This window comes from Embiotoca jacksoni, unplaced genomic scaffold (assembly GCF_022577435.1).
Source record: "Embiotoca jacksoni isolate LCO1_2020_lvr unplaced genomic scaffold, fEmbJac1.0.p SCAF_8, whole genome shotgun sequence".
Classification (NCBI taxonomy): domain Eukaryota; kingdom Metazoa; phylum Chordata; class Actinopteri; family Embiotocidae; genus Embiotoca; species Embiotoca jacksoni.
Genome location: NW_027185436.1, coordinates 9,802,524 through 9,826,505, shown reverse-complemented (window position 1 = coordinate 9,826,505; position 23,982 = coordinate 9,802,524). Strand labels below are relative to the sequence as shown.

The following is a 23,982-nucleotide window of genomic DNA, read 5'->3' as shown; positions in this document are numbered from 1 at the left end:
TTCCTCCTCCCTTCCCTTTTCTTGTCTTCCTCCTCCTCTCCCTCCATTCAGCCTGTGAGCTGATGAACCGTGGTATCCTGGCGCTGGTCAGTTCAATTGGCTGCATGTCGGCAGGCAGCCTTCAAACTCTGGCCGATGCCATGCATATCCCCCACCTCTTTATCCAGCGCTCCACAGCGGGAACACCCCGTTCCTCCTGCCCATCGACCAGTCGCCTCCCCGGAGCAGATGACTACACCCTAATGGTCCGCCCACCTGTCTATCTCAATGAGGTCATCATGCAAGTGGTGTCAGAGTATAGCTGGCAGAAGTTCATCCTCTTCTATGATTCGGATTTTGGTAAGAAAATAAGCTCTTGTTGATAACACTAGTCCCATTTTTTTTTTGTCTATCTGTTTATCTCTCTCTCTCTCTGTCTGTCTATCTGTCTGTCTGTCTGTCTGTCTGTCTGTCTGTCTGTCTGTCTGTCTGTCTATCTGTTTTACCCTTTCCATCAAGCAAAAAATGTGACACTGCTTTAAGTCATGAAGATGATTCACTTTAACTGGCATCTATTGCAGGTCTAATCTAGGAAACTGGTGTTGTGTGAATTTTACATTTATCTGATCTAATGGTATCAATGGTTTCTCAGCACGGCAGGACACTAGAGAGATAATGGATGTATTGTTGAGTCAGAAACCTTGCTTTCTCTCTCTCTATGTTCTCTCTCTCAAACAAACATGGAAATGCAGGCAGCCATGGGGATGTGTATGCATATGCCCAGACACACTGAAACAGGCAAACACATATATCTTTATGCGTCTTTATGCCAGCGACACATCAGTTTTCCTGCTTGTGTGTGTGTGCTGTCTCGTTTTACCCTCCTTCTTCTTTTCTCTCCCGTGCTCTCTTTCCAGTCCATTAAGTCTAACATTAGACTAGAAACATCCTATGTCCCTTTTATAAAGTGCCCCCACTGCCAGTCTGTTTTGTCAGTCTCTTAGCTTCCCTCCACAGAAATATAATTGTGTTATTGCTAATGTGAATGTGCTGGTGTACTCAGAACATTTAGTTATGTCTGTGTATGTCTTTTGTCTCTTGTGCATGTTGTGTCCTTTCTGACCCCAGTTTTGTTCACTGCTTGGCTACATTAAGTCATTTTAATGTACCTTCTTAAACAGCTGTCCCTTTCTTTGCATGAAGGGTCACAAACTTGATACAATTCCCATAAAACACACACCCTGTAAGTGTACGCCATCACATTGTCAACTGGCTGTCACTTTAACTCTGCAGGGGAGAACACTGCTGGCAGTGCTCCTGATGGAGCGGAACTTACAAACATATTGCAATTTGGGTCCTATTCAAATGACTGATGTCAAAGCAGGTGTTTTGCTAGCTAATGGAAAACACAAACATCGACATCAGTCACTGGTGGGTGGACAGAGTTACAGCACATCTAGAAGTTGACATGTTATAGTTGTCTTCCCTCTTTATAGCCATAATGGAGCTTCATTTCACTCATCACAATCAATTAACACAATTAATGTTGTATACACTGATCTGCAATGAGATATCTTCAGAGGCATCGTTTTGCAATACATTCTCCAAGCCGATCCTCAATCTTCCAAAGCATTAAAGCATTTTATCAGTGTATTGAATACAGTATGTCATATGAAAGTATTTTCTAATTACAGAGCTCTATCAAGCAGTTTATATGGATGAAAACTGAATAGTGACTTATATGGCCTGTCTGAAAATGTTAATCCCACACCTCAGGATTCAGTGTAGTAAACACCTTGATTAAATCAACCTTGAGCAACAATCGGCAGGGCAGAGTTCATCCAGCCTGTAAATTAACCGGGAGATCACTGGTATGCAGGAGCTCAGTTAAGGTGTGCTAACAGCTATAGTCCTACTCTCTGTATGTTACACTGTTAGCATGATGTCTGTTAACTTTTACCCTGATACATATTTTGCAAAAACAACCAATGTGCCATGCTGACTCTAAAAACTATCCACAATCAGTGATAGATTGTTAGTACGGGTTTTCTTAGGTAAAGAACACCCTGCGTGTACTTGACTGTAAGTTAAATCCAACAGTGCTCTGCAGAATGTAGCTGTTTAAAGTTATTTTTGGATGTACTGAAATCTGCAGGAGCTGATGTTCTTCCAGTTTATTAATATTCGTATTCTTTTGTATTAATGTTCAGCACTAGTGTAAAAGCCTCCATTACACTTCATGAAGTTAACGTCTTTAAAGTAATGGCAAAGAACATGAAAATGATCAAATATACTCCTGCCTGCTGGTAAAAAGGTTTTTACTATAACCTTAATCTTACCTTAATCAAGACTAAAAGTAGGTCGACAACTTTCAATCGGCAATTTTAGATCCCAAATCTGGTGTAGATCACACGTGATATCTGAACTATAGACACATGTACACATGCATGCATGCATGCTGGTACCCCACTTAAATCCCTCTGTCACCTCTGTGCTCCGTGACCACTAATTCAACACATGGATCCTCTGGGTTTTGGCAGTCCTTTTCTCTTAGCCACAGAAGGCCCTTTAAAGATATCACCATTGTTCCCTAATGGCTTCACCCCCTGTTCAAGGGGAGAGGCAAGAGCGCAAAAGAGAGGGAATGAGGAAGCAAGGTAGAGAGAAAGACAGATAGAGATGGCCTTTTAAGATGATAGCAATGTTCCCAAAAGGCCTTGCCTCTGTAAAAGGAGAGTTCTTTAGAGAACAGACAGTCGAGTGTGTCCTCTCAAATGAAGCTACGGTGCAACTGTCCCAATCCCTATTTTCAGCTCTACTGGTGCGTTCCGGACACTGAGAACACATGTTTTCTCTCTGTCGTCTGTCTCTCTCTCTCGCCTCTCAGTTTATCTCGCTCCCTCTCTGTCCATTTTCCTCTTTTCTTTTCAGTCTCCCCTCAGGTGTCTTATATTTTAACTGCAAAACCCGACATATACTGAAAACATGAGCGACACGTGCCGTTACCTGCTGAGTGACCTTGCCCATAGTCCAGTCTGACCTACAGCAGCACTGGCCTTATTGAGCAAATGCGGGAAGTACCACTTAGTGGTAATAACACTGTTGACATTAAGATGATTTGTTTTGTTTTGCTTTTAGCCAATGACAAGAGGGTCCTGAGGCACGGTAGTAAAAGGTTATAGCTAAACAAAAGAGCTGTTTTAAAAGTGTGACACTTATGAGGGAGACCGTCTTTTTTATTAGGAAAAATCAATGAAACGGTTGATAGCTTGGACAAATATGCTTTGTCTAACAAACTAATAGTGTATGAAAATAGTTAAAAGGTTTCAAATATGATCAGAGGTAAACATTACATATAAAATGCTCAATGTGTTGTGTGAGAAGCTTTGTCCCCACAGAAACAGTTGGCTGTTTCCAAGTCAGTTAAATTCATTCACATGGGACAAAACCATTGACCTCACAATGAAGGCCAAATATCGGCTGTGGTGATCAGTGGGGCAACTTTCTCAAATGTCAGCGTAGTCCATTATGGCTATTTCCCATTACCTGCACACTGCGTGTATGTTCTTTTGTAGTCCGTAGATATAAATATTTTAGCAAAGGTTCATAAATTATATATGAAATCAATACAGTGAACCGGTGCCCACCACAAGGGGATACCATTTATACCAGGCCCTGTTTTTTATGATGCCCTTCATAGATGCTGCCGTGTCCTGCGTCTGTGCCCTGTGCGAAACATGTTGAGTGTTGGGGTTCTGATTGTAACCCATGTCCATTGTCATTAGATATGGCTCACTCACCTTGAGTAGTCGTGCCCAAGGGAGCACATTAATAGTTTAGAATCAAAACTTCATACCTTGAAATCTCCTATCTTTAAACGTCCTTTTAACAAGTTGCTCATTAGTGAGTTATGGGCCGGACAAGAATAAAGAAAATATCCTCTCATTTCTTTTTTTTTTTTTTTCTTACCGTCTCACAGTGAAAGTCTGAATTTTTAAATGTCAAGGTTTCACTTCCAGATGACTTATGTGTAAAATTACAATGTACTTTTGATCTCTCTGCGGGCTTCACGTAGAATCACATCCAGCAGAGTCAGAACAGGAAGGGGCTTAGGGGAAGATACATCTGTGATTTTTCTTTTTCAAGTGGCTTGACATCCACTGAAAGAAGAAATCCAGAATATGACAGGGAATAGTAACATTATTTATTCATCACATTCCCTTACTACCTGAAGCTCTCTTGAATTCACATATTTTATATATTGTAAAACTTTGCCATACAATATTCATATGCAGTGGCCGCAAAAAGTATTTGGACCCATAAGTCACACTTCATAATGGATGAATTTCAGTGCATTATAACAAAATGTCAAAAGAAATGACATTTACTTTAAGGAAAGGTAGCACAGGATCACATGTTCAGCAAAATATTACACAAGAGAATTTTGTTATATTTTAGATTATTAAACCAAAGCTAGATAATTCAGAATGAAGTCACTGAAATATTTTGGCCCAGTAGTGGTTTCACTAAAAATTACAATGAGAATGTTGTCGTATTTGGTTGGCCATACTTCAACTTGCAGAACTTGTTTGACATTGTCTGGGCATTGAATCGACCAGTTTCTTTAATAGCCAAAAGTTTCCTTCATGTTCCAGCCAGCAAAACGTTCAGTTCATCCACACTAGATCTCAAGTTGTCGTCTTTTTCTCCAATGGCATCCTTTAGGGTTTTTTAGATCAGGACTCTGGGATGGCCCTTCTAATACTTTCCTCTGTGCAAAATATTCTTTGTCTCATTTAGTTTGTTTTGCCTGATTTCTTTGCAGCTTGCATGCAAACAACCTCTGTACACTTAGTAGTCCATTTAGAAATACATGTTCACCTCCACCCCTTCTGAGGAAAAACAGTCCCAGACTTTGAAGTTCCCACCACCATGGTTTGCTTGACTGCAGGTAGATCTCATACAGTCTGTAACCTGACTTCTATCTCAGATGCAATCCTTGCTTATGTTTCTCGATTTTACTCACAATTATGTGGCCCAATTTGCTGTTGGTCTCTTTCTGCCATTTGCGTGGCACATTTTACGGCGCGTCCCTATTTTGGTGACGTTTTTTTCCACGATTACGCCGTTTTATGTATGTCAGTTTCCTCCAGCGTAAAGCTTTGATGGCGGTCGGTGTGCTCCGTCTTCGCTCATAAGATACTGACAATCCGTTTCGTCACAGTGATCTGAAAAGGGGATGGGAGGAGCTAGTGTGAGCCAACATTTAAGTTGGCTGTGACACACCTTCTAATTATTTATTGGTCCTCCTTCACCACTGCGCAGCCGTGCGCTATGGTTGCACTCTGCGCCTGTGTTCACCAAAATACCCAAAAAAGTTGCCACGCCCACCTGCCCAATCGATGCCAGTGCACTACATTGAGGCGGACAAAAATAGGGGCCGTTGTGTCTGCGTGTGGGCCTTCTGTTTACCGTCCCAAGTTCCCCATGTTTTAAATGTTTTGACAACACATTTGTTGTATTAAACAGATAGTTTTATGGCAGGGCAGGATTTAAAGGCAATATTGACACAAAAACCTTTGCATTTCTAACAGTGTTAAGTAGGAAAATAAGGTAGTAGTAACGTGTCAAACCTATGCAAATTCATGCTAGTATGACAATGTATTATATTTAAACTATGTTTGAATTGCATAAGATACAATTGAGTGAGGGAGTCTGAAGATGAGAGAGAAGCTTGAAGAAATTGACGAGCCTGAAGTTGTTTGTAGAGACAAAAAGAGAATAAATAGCGGAGAGAAGGATGCATACATGGATGGATTGATATTTTTTTAACAGTAGTGAAGCCCAGAGATGCTGCAGGGGCCGAGGCAGGCAGGAGCTCATAGAGGAGGTGGAAAAATACTTAAAAGCTATGCCAAGAGAGACATGGGAAAGTTGATGATAAAGGGAGATTCAGACGAATGCAGGCAAACAGGTACACACATGAGCCAAACACCAAAGATCTACAAGCATTACATAGGGAGGTCATGTCTTACTCTGAACGATTTTTTTTCTGGAGGAGACAGAGAGAAAGACTGAAAAAGATGTAAGAGAATGTGAATATATACAGGAAAACAGAAACTCTAAAGCAAAGAGGGTAGAGGGCCAGTGATCTGAAAGCATAGCAGATTTGGTGGAGCATGGTAAAAAGGAAAGAGGGGAAAAAGATGAATGCAGAAACAGGTAAAGAGTAGTAGTTTACATCCTTGGAGGTCACTGTAGGGGAAATGTCTTTAGCAATCAAAAGTTTAGTTGGAGAGAGCTAGAGAAAATAATGGTAAACTAGAAGCAGGGAGAGAGATGAGGATTGAATAGCATTTGGAATATGGAGGTATGGCAGACTGCTTCAAAGACTTTTTCTGGGACAAAACCCAATAAGCTAAAAGTTTGTCCAGATAACCAAACATGTGAAAATGAAGTTTGTTTTTTTTAATAGATTATTAGACTAAACTGTTGGGGTACAGAGAGCAGCTGTCTAGTAACAAAAGTAATGATGGAAGGAAGCTGTTTCATATTTTTAATACATTAAGTAATAAATAATTTAAAAGAATGATATACCAAAACCCTGGGTCTATTTAAACATCACATTTGTTTATTTTTGTTAGTCATTTTAATCATGCCAGATATCCACTGGATGTTGCTGCTTTATATGATAGTTGCAGAACAGCTTCATCTTCTCTGTGGTTCAAAACTTGTCTCTATTTTCTATCTGTATCTCTTAAATAGTGTATCTTAGAAGAAAGAAAAAAATAGCTCGAGGAAAACACAACCAATAAGTTTAAAAAAAAAAAAAAAAAATGTATTTAGTTAGATAATTCATGTTAAATAAGTGTGGATACTGGACTACAATGGCATTGGACTGTCTCTGGCAGCAGGAAGAAGGAACAGATGGGCATCCACCTAAAATCCTTGAGCCCAATTGAGTACTTATATTCATCAAATTGTAGCATCAGTTTCAAAGTTGTCAAAACAGCTCAGGGCAAAGGGAGGTCAAGATCAAAAGAGATCATAAAAACAGAAAGTAAAGAATACAGAGGAGAGCTCGAGGAAAAGGAGAAAAGTTCAGACATTTGAGGTATATGAAAAAGGGTGTGTGGAGGTGTAAGGGGGGGTGGGGTGGGTTAAAAGCCAGAGATGATTTGAGGAGATAAGGAAGGTGAGGCACACCTAAAAGGTGCCAAGCCTTTTATAGAGTGTTGGTTTGTTACAAGTGTTGGTTAAGCTCTCTGTGGGGACTCAAGGAATGTGAAGCCTGGGGCTTTGAGGTAAAAAGAAAGAAAGACAGCAGGAGAGGGAGGAAAATAAAGCAGGAGAGTGGTGGATGGAGATAGGCACTTCTATCTAAAGGAAAAGAAGATTGTGAGAGCAGTAGGCAGTCAGGTTGACTACTGATGCTTCACAGCCTAAAGCATTTATTTCCCATATGGAAGTAAACTTTACAAGTTTAGGCTCAGATCCTAGGAGTGGGTTCTGAACATTTTCAACCACAACTTCAATATAGAAATTAATTCTTGTAACCTAGGCTGACAAGAAACAGTACTGCATTCCATTTTGAGGCCCAATCCATATTTTACAAACCGCAGGTTGTGAGCCATACAACAGTGAAATGCCCGTGGCAGGGATAAGGATAGCCGAAGGTAAGGCCAAGGGGAAAGACAGAGCAAAGAGGACATTTGCCTAACAGCAAAACAGACCAGGTTGGAGATACCATAAAAGGTGGTCACATAAAAATGCATTATATGTTGAAAATTATGATTTTTATTTTTTTTCTCATTTCCATCATGTCTCTCTATAAATTAGTTTGAACTGCAAATATATCGCTTTTTAGAAAGATATTCTTTTTATTGATCAAGGTAAAAAAAAAAAAAAGTTTAATTAACTGTTATTCAGTGTTGCACAGTAATCAAATATAAAGTTTAATTTGATGATTTCTCCATATGGACACTGCATATTAAAATATACCAATCAGAAAAACAAAACACAGCAACATTTTTTTCCCCCCAAATATTACTTTGAATCGCCATTTTTGAAGCTAGCATCTTTTGGTCATTAATGGAATTTTAGCAAAAACAAATTGCTCTTTGCCTTTATTTCAAAACTGATAAAACGAAACTTCTACAAGTAAGGAAAAAAAAACTAATTTTGAAACACTTCATTGAATGTTTTGGAATTAACTCTGTTGCTCAGTTTTGCCTCGACCCACTTGGTCAAGTAAAACCTAACTCTGGCAATAAATGGATAGAAAAAAAAAAACCGCATGGTCGCACTTTTGGAACTCATTTTTCACCTTGCCTTACTAAGTAAGTGAAACTAATTTATGTCCATATGGATTTTATGGCAAGAAAAAAACTCATGATATAATGGACAATAGACAATCAAGCATCACTCCCAGTCAGAGAGAGAAACCACCAATCATTGTGCTCTAGCAGCTCAGTCAAGCTGATGGATAGATGGATGGACAGAAACTCTTTGTATATTCACTACAACGTAAGCTTGGCTATCCTCTAATAGCATTTTAACAATAGTCATGAGCCCAGGCTTTAACTGTCTCAGGCAGAGACAGCAAGGTTGAAACAAAGCAGAAGGATGGGAAGGAGTAAGGCCAAAACTGTAAAGTCATGTGCAAAGTGAAAGTGTACAGTTCTGCAGTAGTATTTTCTTTATTATTTGCAGGTGGGGAACATTTGCAAGTCAGAGGGAGTGAAAGAAGGAGAACAGGGAACCAGGAAGGCTCTGATAGCCAGGGATTTGCATAGGTTGAATCTCATTTGCAAATGTTTGATGTTTCCCCCTTTTTCCACATTCAGGGGACCCTCCTCGGATATGTTAACACCTCCTCTTCATTTCTTTATAGTGGAAAGTTCATATCAATGTTACCTCCTCCTTGAGTGTCCTTTCACTAAGGTGCAGACTCGAGCAACTGCTTTGGTTAATATTAAAAGATTATTAGAATTCAAAATTCTCATTGGCCTAAAATCATGTGGATTGTTTTGACCAATCGTTACATCCCCAGAAGAGGCTGAATTTAACCTTAACCTCTCCAACTTATTTTTTCATAAATTAATGACTAATTATCATCATTGTTTTATTCTTAACAAGTTGTGAAATACAAAACAGGTTATTCGAATTTATAAATTTCTTTTCTGATTTCCTGACTTTGTTGTTTTGTTAAGATATACTAAAAGCAACTACTTGGGAAAAGTAGAAAAAGTTTACAAATATTGATTTCCTGGGGCTAAGGGTTCATTAAAAATCATTACAAAGTTTAAAAGAAATCAGTACTGACATCTCGATGCAAATAAAGGTCTTCTCTCTGAAATTGATGGACATTAGACATGACACAGAGCTTGCCTCTCAGAGTAGAATAACAGCTTGGACTTTACAAATTCTCTAAATGAGATTCAGCCTGAGAGAAAAGAAAGCAAACTGAGGGAGAATTCAGATAAAAAAAAAAAAACATGGGAAAATAGAGGGATGAGGGGAAAGCAAGCAGGGGAGAAAATAGAACACAGACGGAGTACCACTGAGTTGGTTGGTACATGCAGGTGAAATCCCTGCATGCTGTTGGCTGCTACACTACATTAACTCTAGCTTTCGCTGTGAGCCAGGGACTTGGAGAATAGACGGGATAGAAGGGAAAGAAGGGAAGCCTGACAAATGAGGGAAAGGGACACACAGAAACTGATGCCATACAAGCCTTAACCTTGTTTCATAAGGAATTATAACAAAACATTGCAGTCAAAGAGTTTTCTTTGCAAAGTGCCTTTTCAGTTTCACTTGTATAACTTGAAAAGCAATGATCCACAGTGACATACATGGAGGAGGAAGCAAACTGCTCAGAGAATGATTTTAGTACACCTAATGTATGTTCTTCACATCTCATGGCTGGAGCTTCATTTACCATATGTTCAATCATTTCAATCTTTGTTGTGTTTTTTGTTATGAAAGTCAGAAGTAATATGAAGGAATGATGCAATACTTTACTTTAACTCAACATTTTAGTAGACAGTATGGATGCAGCTTTAAAAAAAATATTGTGTTTTGCGTAGTGGGGCAATGTAGCATGGTTTTCCTGAACTTAAAGAAGTCATGAAGGTATTTAATGTACAGTCCAAGACCTCAGCTTGCAAAAGCCACTGAAATGACAGTAGATAACATGGAAGCAGTAATGCAGCCATAACTATTCAATGGAGAGGTCTGGGACTGTGGGAGTGCACAATATGTCTGTGCAGGGGAGACTCAGGAGGAGTGGTGGAGTGAGGTGGCAGTGCTCGAGAGGGGGGGTGGTGGTGGTGGTGGTGGGGTGATTAGGGGGTGGGGGGGTGTAAAAAGCTGTTCAGGTGATGGGTGATCATAGTGTTAATGGACCGGTACTGTGTCCCAGAGGAATGTTTCTCAAACAGATGGTTGCCTGGGTGGGCAAGGTCAGTGGCAATTTTAACCGTCTCTTTATTCGCCATCAGGGTAGCTGACAGTCAATGATCCGCTCAGCAGTGGGGAAGTACATGCTCAACCACTGTACTTTCAACAGCAGGAAGCAGGAACTCAACTGAACTTTTATGTCAGGAATGAGGATGATTTTGACTATAAATGTGTAAAATTGAAATAGGATATGTCCACCTTTGAAAGTCAATGTTCTTTTGTTTTTTTTTGTCAAAGTGGTGGTCATAAAATATTCCTTCACTCTACTGCATGTGTTACACATCACCAGAAAGGTCTGCATCTGCCTTACTACATTACTAGGGATATTCTGACCTTTTGTTTGTTGTTTGTTGTAATTATTCGATAGGATTCATATTCATACTTAATTAATAGCATATTTCATTAGTTATTGTTTTAAATGTCTGTTATATCTTTCTGTATCTTTCTTTAAAAAATTCCACTTTGTGTTTTATTATAAATTAACAATGCTTATTGCTGTGTTTACCTTGTAATTGTTGTTTATGGCCTATATACATTCCTCACATCATGATTTCCAAAAATTATTTACAAATACTTTGTTAAGTATTTCAATGTCGTGAGTTTGAATAAGCTGTGTGCAGTGAGACACTTTGTTTTTTAAGCTCCTCACAGAGTGGAGCAGGCAAATGCATTAGACACACAACCTGCACTAAGCTTGGGTGGAGAATTGATTGATTATGGCAAGTAAAGCCAGACTGACCCTCCAGGCAGACAGCAAGAATGGCTGACAGACAGATGAACAGGTACAAGGCAACAGAGAGGCTCATAATACAGCTACTGCGATAGCCTAACAAAGTTTACGGACACTTGGGCTGATTGGAAGCAGATGTCAGTGAAACTTGGACTGGCATAAATTAATAATTTGTTATTTAAAATGAAAATGCACAAGAATAAACAACTAAGTGTTATGCTTTTTCTCTATGCTATTTAGTTTCTTTCTGCTTTGTTGACAAAAGCGTAGAAAACATAAATCAGACAGTGTAAAATGTTTATGTAGATTGCCACTATTGATTATGAATGGCAGTGGCTGCACCGCGATAAATATGGAGATTTAAGAACTAAGTTAAAATCTGCTTAGAATGGTAAAGGCATGGTGTGCGTAGTGTGTGCATGCCTGTGTGTGTGTGTGTGTGTGTGTGTGTGTGTGTGTGTGTGTGTGTGTGTGTGTGTGTGTGCGCCTGTGTGTGTGTGTGTGTGTGTGTGTGTGTGTGTGTGTGTGTGTGTGTGTACACATGAACAATAATACATCTTTCTCACTGTGTTTCCTCAGATGTTTATTGATGAGGATAGAAAAGTTAATGTAATTTTGCCTTTAGTGGGATAAAAGACAAATCTATGGTAAAAGATAATTTTACTCTTGAACTTCTTTTTGCCCCTTATTCATGTTACATACAGTAGGTCATTGGAGCCACAACATTGGTGATGATGATTGTGTTGCCAACGATAATATAGTGATCAGTAATTACTACTGCTACAAAATTATTATTTTTGCTAATTAATAATAGTAATTTGATTTTAATGGCATGACAACTCTGTGCTCCCGGTTAGATCAGAGAAATGTTGTTTGGCAATTAAAGATACTATCTTCCCTTCACTGTTTGCTCATCTACCTTTTCTCATCATCACAAAGAAATACAAGTGCACAAAGATATTCAATAACAATGTCAAAATTAGCAGGTAAACCATGGGAGTCAATACAGACATGCTGTGTTGTTTTTAAAATAATTTTATAAGAATAACCTTTAGCACGTTTTCACGTGTTGTGTTTGGGAAAATAAATTAACTCGCAAGAAAGCGAATTTTAACCTTCCAACCACAAAATAATTTCTTAAATTTCATGTTTTTTCTGCCATGGCATGTTGTTGCTGAAAGACTGACATAATTGCCTCTTAATTTCTCCATGTGGAAAAAGGTGCTGATCTGATCTCTGACAAACACAAACTGTCCAAAGTGGCTTCCGCTGTCCTTGTTTACCCCAGAACGGCATGTGCGTGCACAGGATTCAATTTGTCTTATTTCACATAATTATTAGTATGGAACGCTTTTCACTCTCAACGGTCGCCTTAATGGCTACGCAAGGGGAGGAACGACCAAACTATTTGAAACCTGCAGGGTCTGAGGAAGCTGCAGCTGTTGTAGATCGTCACACTTTACCAATGCAAGTTGTACACGTCCACACAAAATTATTTATTTTTCACTAAGTACCTCTTTACTGCTGTTGGATGGAAGCCCTTAGTCTGTTTATTGTGTGCATGAAATAGAGAGGACAATAACACATTCTTCATTTTAAGGTAAAATAACTCAATAAAGCCAGCAGATATGTTGGCAGGTGATGCATTCAAATGTAACAGAACATTTCTGTTCGTACAGAACGGCAGTGTGCAATTTGAGACAACACTCTGCCGAAATGTACGTACTACACAAGTAAGTGTACTTACTGAAGTATGCAATTTGTGACGCAGCCTTGACAAAATCACAGCATCACCCCAGCCCTCTGGCCCTCAACAACTCTAATCAATCCAGTTAATTGCCCAGCCGTGACACTGGCAATGACGGCAGTGTCATCCAGTTTCCATATCAAATAGATCATTAGTTAGTTGCTTTATATAACTGCACACACGCGCACACACACACACACACGCGCGCACACACATGCGCGCGCACACACACACACACTGACACATCATTAGTAGTGGTCTCAACCAAAGTGGCTTAATTAGGATTACCTTGACCTGCAATGTAGCTCATTAAGAATAGAGGAGTTCAAGGAGTGAAATACCTATACCAGCATCCTGGTTTGGTTATCATATTAAAATGACTCTTATTAGAGATAATTACAGTGATTGGTGCTTTAATCAAAAACTTTTAACAATGGCATGAGTTATTTTTTCTCTTAGTGTCTGGGTTGTGTCGTGGATTCTGCAAAAACGGGAGACTTTTTGGCAAATGCAGGTCTGTTCTAAGAGCAATAAAATAATATCCAACGCAACAAATCTGTCTGATTGAAGGTCAAGTGTTAAAACTCAACCAACACTTTTTCCCTGTCACATAACAAGATTGTTAAAGCATTCGTGTCAGAATGAAAAGTATCGAATTGGGTGAAAAATGTATCCAAAATACAGGAATTAAATTTAGGAGCATTCCCTATTCACTACTCATGCATTCTTGCCCTTTAGATGCTTCCGTATACTCAGCAAACTGGTCAAGGATTTTCTTCTTTGGTGGAGTACAATAATTCAGATTTTGGTTTTGTTCAACTGGAGAATGTTACCGATGGTTCAAATTTTTGATATTTTGAAGTCTGCAGGGCTCTAAATTATTCTTACCATTTTAATTTTGTCAGTAGATAACACTGACAAGAACATGCCTAAGAGTGCCAAGTTTGAAATTTTGATTCTCGAGCTTATATCAATAAACCAAAGTATCTACATCAATGGACCAAACAGGCACGAAAACAAGCCTCTCACTTTTGATGACTCACCACCATATGCTTTGTTTTCACACCTTCCCATGTCCATTTAAGTGTGTGAGTGTAAGAGAGGGCATGTCTACAAAATGCTTTGTGCTTTCAAGTCTTTAGAAAGACAGATATTGAGTGCTGACATACTGTATCTGTTGACAACAAAAGCCTTAGTTTAGATTAAGAATGAATAGAATTAGAGTAATGCAAATGTACTGAGAGCAAGAAATCACTGCCAGTCAGAGCTGATGAATTGGGATATTTACTGAACCTAGTCATGCAGAAAGATAAGTCATCAGCTGCAACAGAGAATGTGGTGTAAAGTCATCAGTGATGGTCTTAATATTTGTGCTAAATCTGTATGTATGCGCAGTATATTTATCTCCTCCACTGTCCTATAAAGTCTTGTTTTTCTGCGTAAGAATTTCAGAAGATTGTCTATGTCACTCCAGAGCCGAATATACTGTATATTAACACCTTTATGTCTCTTTTTCCAGATATCCGTGGTATCGAGGATTTCCTGGACCGGACCTCTCAGCAGGGAATGGACGTATCCCTTCAGAAGGTGGAATCTAATATTAACATGATGATTACAAGTCTGTTCAGAACAATGCGTGTGGAAGAGCTGCATCGCTACAGGGATACACTGCGCAGAGCCGTGCTGTTCATGAGCCCAGCTACTGCCAAGGCTTTCATCACTGAGGTAAGTAGTAGTGGCTTTTAGCCCCATGTTTTTCAGTTAATAAAGTAAATGGAAAACGCCATTAACAGTAGTTTAAGCTTCTCTCAGTTTCCGAGTGTCACACTTACAAGATGCTTATCATTTTAAAGTACCCTCACTGCACTATTTATTTAGAGGGTAGCGTGTCTTGTGGCTATAAATGCTTTTATGGAGAAATGGAAAACAGTTGCATAAATCAGATTAGATCTTACTGAACTGGAGTAAATAAGGAATTGACTTATTTGTCAAACTTAATCTTCATCAGCACAGATAGACTGTTGACTGTATGCATACTACAGATATATAAACTTAATATACTTCTACACATGAAGTGTAGTACACATTAGCACAACAGTCTTGGTTTAATTGGTTTGGGAAAAAAACTCACTTCACATAGAATCGGACCCTGTCCTCTTGATGAAAGGTCTGGGACTTATGCCAACTAGCCACCCCTCGTACCTCCTTACACAGACTTCTGAAATATTTTTATTTCTCCTCATTACCTCCGTCAAGTGACTTTTGTCACATGACTGTCTTCACATGACATACCTGTTTATGTAAGTGGTCCAGGCATGTCAAAGCCACGCTTCACTTTAGTTGACAGCCATGTGTATTATACACTTTGCCGTGATAGTGGGCTGTATGGTGACATACATATTAATAATGTCACCAGGTTCATGGATCTTTCTCTAATTCAACTAGGCTCCGTGTGTCTCTTTTAATCATATCAACAAAAAAATATAGGAGTTAGTCCTCTTAGGTCCAAATAAGTAATGTTTGTGAAGCCTTGAACATTGCATTGAGATATGAAAATATTCTTCAGTTTTTCCTCTGCTCTGCTGGTCCCTCTCTTGCTCTCTGTTCAAGTCAGTATTAATTTATGGTGCACAGTCACTCAAGACAAGGTATATAGAACAACCGAGAACAACTTACAAAGTTAAATGACTCTCCTTCCTTACATGTGTTTCACCTATAGTCCCTTCCCTCACTCAAGCATTTACATGCAAACACACGTGCAAGCATACCCCACCCATCATGCTCCTTATCTCTGCAGCAGAAGACAATTAGTGGAGTTCCTTTTGCGCTTATACATAAATGATATGGAGGTCATGGTTGAAAGCAATAGGCTTCAGCATTAGTTATGAATTCCTAATTTTAAGTGGTAGGATGGGGCTTAATCCCATGTGTCATGTTCTCATCTCAGTTTAATTAAAAGTGACCTCGGAAAGAGCAATCACAATCTAATTTGGTTGGAGGCGTGACAGGGAGGGGGTGAAAAATGGGGTGTTATTGTGGGACTGTGAGTGTGTTAGTGTCAGTATTTGTGTATAAGAGTGTTTCTCCGGCTGTGTGCATAGTGTTAGAAGACTTTTAAGTGTAGCAGGGAAACAAATGGAAGTTTGGATTAATCACTGGCCATATAGTGTGACAGTGTGTTTCAAGGTTTTGCACTTTTGTAACATCCGAAGGAAATGTTTAAGCTTGCTTTAAGTAATTTTTGGCTACTAAAGAAACAAGTGATTCCCAAGCAAACTAACAAAAATACACATTTTGTTTGTCAAGTTGTTTTAGCTAGACAAGTTAGGGCAGCTGCCATCTTATACGTCCAGCAGTGATCTGTGGTCTTCATTCCTGTTGGTCATGTTGGTGTTTGAACCACCAGCTGGGTAAACAGGAAACAGGTGGGAGGGCATAAACACATAGAAAACAAACATGCAGGCAGGTAGAGGAACATGAACATCCATCATCTATCCGCTTTATCAGCAGAATAAAGTAAGGGCATCCACTGGATGGGTGGAGAATGGTAGAAGGAATGCATGAATTGGGACAGTATGACGACTGCTGCAGTGAAGGACTAAGAGACAGAATGTGCAGAATAGAAACATCCAGGGCAGGAACTGTGACAAGGTCAAACGAGTCACACTCAAGGACCACGTGACCATGTTTTCCTTACTTGGATTATTATAACTAACCAACACGTCCTCATACCCGAACAGAAGCTGCTGTTACTTGAAGACTAGCAGCTACAGGCGTACATGACCTTTGTTGTCATGGTAACAATAATAAACATGGGTAATGTTGTGAAACAGTTACAGTGTATTTAGGTTTAGTCACCAAAACACCTTAGCTTTAGAAACAGATTGTTGTTTGGATTAAATCAAGTCCGTCTGCTGTGTAAATTCAAATATGTTCATCAGCTAAAATAAGTCAGTAGCCTTTTGTTTTCACATAGGACATGAACAGTGAAAGTTCCATCCAACCACCCCCCAACCCCTCCATGGGTGGACATTGACACTCTTAATACTATGCCACCTGATTTCTTCCCGTCATAATTACTGCGGCCACTAGAAGTCGGAATGATTGTACCTACGGCCATATTAAGTTGTTTGCAGAGACAACCTATGTGGCCTTGTTTTGAGGGGAAGATGGTGCATTGACATCAGCCTACCTTCATTTGTATTACAGGTCCAACAGAAATATAGACTCACATGTAAGAGGCACGCATTTAACCACATTTTAGACTGCGTATTTAAAAGGATACTTTTTTTTTTTTACCAACAATGCTGTGTGCCTTGACACATGATTAATCTTACTAACCCCCCAAAACAGCAGAAATGACTGGGGCAGTAGTTTTAAATAGTTTAAAATTAGGCTTCAGAAAAAAAGACTTAAAACGAAGACTGATGATTAAATACATTATTATCATTTATTCATTCATTCCTACAATGAGATCCAATCTACCATAGTTGTAGAAAATTGCTTTTGCTATTGTGCAATATGGAAGTGCCGGCCTTAATTTTAGTGTGTGAGTGGAAACCAAATTAGTTTTTAGCCTTCCTCCCTCTTTCCCTTGGGAAGGTTGACAAAGCAGTCATTTAATCTAATTTAGTCACACATCAAGTGGAGAGGGGTCTCTGAGATGAGGTGTCGGGAGATGGTAAAGTTTGGTGGATTAGATTGATGATCGCAGATGTCTCTCTCTCTACCTGGCAAGATGGTGAGGCGGGGGGGAATGAAGAGATACATGCAAGGGTTTGAAAGACGAGTACAGACAGGAAGAGAGACATGTGGAGACAGAAGGAGATGAGTGAGAGCTTCTCCTTTCTCTATCAAAGTTATTTGTAAGGCCATTTGTCACAGACAGCCCTCCCATCCAGATGTAGTAGGCCCTGGTGGTGTCCGTGCACGGAAAGCTGTTCCAAAATTACAAGACTTGGCAGAAAGAAAGAGAAAAGGACATGGGGAGCGTGAACAGAGGACGAAAGACAATTAAGAGTGCTAGGAAGTCTTTAAAATTAAACTAAAAAGTTATGTACTTTCCAAAAAAACATTATCCTCAATAGATATTACTTAGATGCCCAGAGACACAATGAAACTGTTTTTATTGCCTCCGCAATTGACATTACCCTCCATTCTGACCATAAAGGGATAACAAAGGAAAGACAAAGAGCACATTTTGTTCTAAAATGCGTGTAATTATCTACATGATAATTCTAATTTGGATTGGTAAACCTTTGGCTCATTTACTTTTGCACAAGTTGCTGGAATTGCATTAGAGAGGGATGTCTTCATGACTAATATGAACATAATGAATGATTACAAAGTAACTGCTATAAAATACCGGTCTTATTTTAACACAGACCCGAAAATGTGTGATGTGTTACATTCTTATAAATTAATTTCATGTCACATTTGAAAAATTAGAAATGGTCAACAGTTTAAGAAAGCGCTGGGAAACAATTCCACGCTCCCAAGCGAAGCTGTGGGCCCCAGCTGTAGTCCCTCTCTCCTTCAATTACCATTGAATCAAATAACTTGCAGCTAATCACCATACAGTTGTGGGCATGTACAGTTGCTTTAGAAAGTATTCGCTTTCTTGCCCATGTTGAAGTGGTGTAAATTTTGGATAAATGCCATATTCCCACCAGTCGCTCCACAACCAACAATGACCAAGTGAAAACGTGTTTTTAGAAGTTTTGTAAATTTTACACAAATCAAACATCTCATTGAGAGAAGTTTAGTCCTCTCCCTTTGGCAGCAATTTCAGCTTTCAGTATTCTCGGGTAAATCTCTACAAGCTCTGTGGAACACTTGTCTGTTACTACCGTGGGTCCCCTCAGCACAAAGACACTGCACCAGCTCCAGTATGGTTCAAAATGAGTTTATTTAGGCCACATCCCCGATCTGTCACAGTCTGCGTGCTCTCCTGCCATGCCTCCGAGCACACAGACAGTGTCTGTTCCGTAGCCACTCTGCTTCTCAGCGTCCCCAGGATTGAGCACCGTTTGTGGTGTAACTGCTGGACTTTATGGAGAGAGAGAGAGAGAGAGACAATCAGTGATTCGATGCACCTGCGCTAATTAAGTCTCTCCCTGACACCGTTCCCTGAGCAACTCCCTCAATCAGTTCCTCCTGCAGCTGACCCAAACCATGCCCCACTACCACACTCTATAACCAGGAATTAAACAGTTTATCCCATTCTTGCCGGTAGATCCTCTCAAGGTCCTTCAGATTTGATGGGAATTTTGAGCTAACTCCATAGATCGTCTGTGGGATTTAGAACGGGCCTCGGTGGGTCACTCAAGGAGAGTGGGAGACTTGTACCGAAGTCACTCCAGCAATTTCTTGGCCCTGCACTTTGAGTGATCGTTCACCTGCTTCTGCGGAGGACTTCTGAAGCTCCATTACAGTGGCCATTGGATTCCTGGTCATCTCAACCAAGGCAGTTCTTGCCAGGTGGGCCATTAAAGAGAATTGTCCAAGCATCTTCCATTTCACAATATTTGACGCCACTGTGATGGAAACACTCACAGCTTTGGAAATTATTTTAAGTCCTTGCCCCGATATATGCGTCACCACAGTTTTATTGTTGTGTTATACAGAGTTCTTTTGACTTTATGGTTCTGTTTTTGTCCTGGCATGCAGTGGGAATTATGGGACCGTATATACAAAAAGGATGTAGTCCTACAATGAATTCAGTTTGCCACAGGCAATCCCCAGGATTATTAAAATAAAAATAAAAATGATAGACCTGACCACAATTTAGAGTGCCAAAGAATAGGGGCTGAATACATTTACAAGTAAGATATTGTAGTTTTAGATTATTTTTTTAAAAATAATTGACAACAATTTCTAAAAAAAAAATGTTTTCAATATGTTACTATGGATTTGTGAGTGTAAATTGATGGTGGAAAATGCAATTTTTTTTTAAAATCTGATATAAATTTTATAGTGCCATAAACTGGGTTGTTAGCTCATCTTCTTTATTGTGTGTCTCTGTCCTTGCTTTTCTGTGATTTGTGGGTTTTATATTGCTATTGTAATCAGTTCCACACAGAAAAAAGGAAGTTTATCATTTGCTGAATTCTCAGACAAATGTCTGCCTTCATCCACTTATTCCACCACACAACACAACTTCACAAATATGTTCTGAGACCCAACATGCTCATTCAATTTTCTGCATTATTTAACATTTTCCTGCTCGGTTGCCTTTTTTCAATCGAGTACATATGGGTGAGTACTAGCCACTAGCAGCAGGGCTCCTTGTTGGTACATACATATCCCTATTCCACCCACTTCATGTAGACAGAAGAGCACTGTTGCTTTTTTGCCCTGCGACTATTGTCTTATTAGAAATATTACACGTTGTGAGTTATGAATGGCTTCGCTGGACTTACTCAGCTCATAAAGGACCAATAACATAGCAAATTTATGAAAAGGAAAGTCATTACAGTTTTTTTCTGTGATGGTTTTTCAGAAATTTCAATCCTGCATGTTACTGAAACACAAAGCTAAAAAACCGTTATAAAGTCATACATATTCATATCGCAACTGCAAATTATGCACAAAACCCACACATGATGATTGTTTTGCAGTGTCGTCAACCGATTGTCCTGTAGGAGTAAGAGCAGGAACTTCAAATGGTGCAGTGCTATCAGTAGTTTGTTTGATTTCTGCATTGTCAGGACGATTTCACGAGAGTGTAACCAATGTAACTTTTAGAATTTCCATTTTAGGAGATTAACAATTTTGCCATAGCCTTTTCACATTCTTTATCTTTTTTAAATTAATGATAACCATTGTCATTTTTACGATGCTGTGTTGACTCAGTATGAAATGATTGCTGAATGATTATTATATGAATAAAAGTACTACTGTGAATGGAAATCATATAATGTAATATTGAGTCAGAATTTACTCTGACAGAATTAGTTTTATGTCTTACTTCTTTCATAAACACGCGCACGCGCGCACACACACACACACACACACACACAGAGAGAGAGAGAGAAATGCGCACACATGCCGAGATTTCATATTAGATATGCAAAGAAGTGGAAAATATGAATTTTGCCATTTGATCTCAAAGCGTTAAACTTTAAAAATGCTGCCATTTTGGGACAAGTTTCCCTTTAACTGACATTGAAAGACCATCAAATGAGTTAGAGATTATTCCGGAGATGACAGATGTCACAAATGAAACATGAAGAAAAATATTCTTTATAGGGCATGTTGAATAATGTATTTACTGAATACAGCTCCATCTACTGCAAAATGTGTTGCCTAAGTAAAGTCTGCTTCCATCGTTGTCCATGTATTTTATGACTAAAAGAAACAGGACATTCTCAAATATAGAGCTGAATTAAAATAATGTATGATTTAACAAAGGACAATAGTATTTCATGTAATGCAAAATATATGTTGGCAGATCATGTAGGGACTCATTGATAGCTATAACTCAGAGAAAATATGTTACAATACTCTAATTATTCTACAAAATATAAAAAAACAGCATATATCAGCACGTCTTGAATAACTGTCTGTTACTTTGCCTCAGCACTATATGAATTGTAATACCAACCTGGGACAGCTTTCTTCTTATTTATGTATCTTTGATCAGGTCTGTATAATCCTTCTTTTGCTGACAGCTCCCCCAACTCAGACAGAAAAAGGGCTTATGATCTATGTGCCTCTCCTCCCATGTCTGGAATAGCCTGGAGAAAAAGCATTAGGAACGTAAGGAACTTGGAAGTTATTTTATTCAGTGGGTGGAATTTTGTTGTTACAGTCAGGGTGGGAGGCTCTGTAGGGAACTGTCTTTTGAAAAAGTTGTTGAGTTGTCACAGCTTCAGGATTTTAGTTTTTTTACTCAGTCTTTGTCTGCCTCTGTGCATGATTCTGACTATTGTTTTCAGCAGTATCCTTATTGTAATTTTTGTTTTTGTTGTTGTTGTTGTTGATTTCTCTCATTTTAAACAGGATACCTCTCAAGTTAAGATGTACTACTACTAGGAATTACTATTAATTACTGCAACGATAGTTAAATTAATGTCTCAATGACAATATATCGACGACATACTGTATATAGCTGTCCCGGAGTGAATATTTGATACCAGAATAGCAAATACATCTTTCACAAGTAAAAAACAAATTTGAATGACATTGCATAGCATGACAGAGGCAAAGCGTATAACTCAATGCATTATTTCCACAGAGCTACAAAGAGAAACAGAAAGGTGTTTAAATCATGTTATTTAGAGATTAATATTTTGAAACTGTGTATTTCCAAGTGCTGATTTACCTACAATATTACAATATACCCCATGCATCCCCACAGACATTCAGAGGGGATTCTGAATTGACAAGAGGACAGGGACAGATTTCTTTAAACAATTGTTCAAGGCTAATCAAATTAAATATACTTGGTTATATATCAGCATTGCAAGGGCAATTGATCCATACATGCAGTACACGTGCTTTGTTCTGAATTATTGAATGAGATATGCAAACAAAGAGCAAAAGAAAACACTGCTGATTTTGTATCTTGGCAGTTGCTACAATGTGAGGGATGAATCTTGTAATATAAGATGGTTTTGTGGCTTTCTCCGACTGATTGCCTTGTTTGTTTAATGTCCACACAATGTACTATTCCACATGTTTACCGTTACTGGATCAGATAATACATTAAAAGAACAATTCAATCTGATAAAATGATCTGGCAAATGGCTTCATAGTTGTTGCTCAATGATTTGAGCAGAATTGCAGGAAGCTCAGTGAGGTAGAGAAATAAGAAACAGCAGTGGCAATTTAGGAGCTGAAATTGATGACACTGATGATATTCGGTATGGCATTTCTTTTGGTAGAAAATTTCAAATTTACACTCCATGGCAACTCAGTCATTGTCAGTTTGGCTGATTTCTGCTCAAATGCTTCACCAAAAGGAACAAGTTATGGCAGACATATTCAATCAGTTTAGATACATTGTCAACACTGCACATCTTGTGACAATATGAGGGCTTTTTGTCTTAGTCATTCTCATATAGTTATATGACTGTATGACCACAGTATAACATTAAATACAGTATGACCATGAGTTTGGTAGCCTGGCTCCACCCGTTAGCTTCGCTGTGACTGTAGTCTGGAAGCCCTGTAACATTTGCTCAGCCCCTCCGAAGGAAGGACCAATCAGTGACCAGTGGTGCGGATTAGTGCAATGACGTTGAAGTGAACAGTTTTTATTTTATATGCAGTTGCAGTGGTGGTGGAGTTTTGGAGCATATGGTGGTCAATGCAGATTGTTTAAAGGCTGCTCCAATAGTTTCAAAATTAATCCAAGGGCAATGACTACAAATGGTTCCTTGGGGAGAGTGTCCAGATCCACATATCCTTGCAGTGAATTCGGGCCTGATAACAACACGGTTTCTACCACGCCCCGAAGAACAATGCTGGCCTGTGTGACAATTTGGGTCAAGCCCCATTTGTACAGTGACAATAATCACCTTGTGATGCACACTGGCCAAAAAGTATTGGAAATGGAGCAACACTGAAGGTTTGGGTAATAATGAATCTGAAGAAGTGTAATTCTGCTACTATTTATTTTATTTTTTGAGGTAGCCTCCACAGATGGTAAAAGTGAAGAACTGGTTAATCATAACAGAAACAGAAGCTAAAACTTTTATAGACAGATGCTGTACTAAGGGGCTGCATAAGACAAGCTTGAGACAAACACATTTTTTAACTGTAAATCATGCAAATATATGCCAGTAGAGCCCCAGAATAAAAAAAATATATAGACCTGGAAATGTGCGTAATATGTCCCCTTTAATTCATTTGCTTTAATCATCCCTAAGGGGTTAGGATTAACAGGCTTCTACTGCTAAATAGAGCCTTAAATCAGATGTTGTGATTCTGCCTTCCTTCATTGCCACTGATGAATATGTATTTTCTCATCAACACCCTGTGCATGAATTTTCCACAATTTATAATGAATTACCTCTGACTCATTTTGGACCCAAAGGCCATGAAATATATGCTTTGGAGA

General features: G+C 39.0%; 1 protein-coding gene across 3 annotated transcripts in view; it reads left to right on the top strand.

Annotated features, from left to right (window-relative positions):
• Positions 1 to 23,982, top strand: part of grid2 (glutamate receptor, ionotropic, delta 2) — a 473,172-nt gene that overhangs the window by 275,166 nt on the left and 174,024 nt on the right. For all 3 annotated transcript variants that reach the window (XM_069178067.1, XM_069178068.1, XM_069178069.1), the window contains exons 3-4: positions 52 to 339; positions 14,437 to 14,642. In XM_069178067.1, coding sequence (XP_069034168.1) covers positions 52 to 339; positions 14,437 to 14,642 — 494 coding nt within the window. The remainder of the gene's footprint in view (positions 1 to 51; positions 340 to 14,436; positions 14,643 to 23,982) is intronic.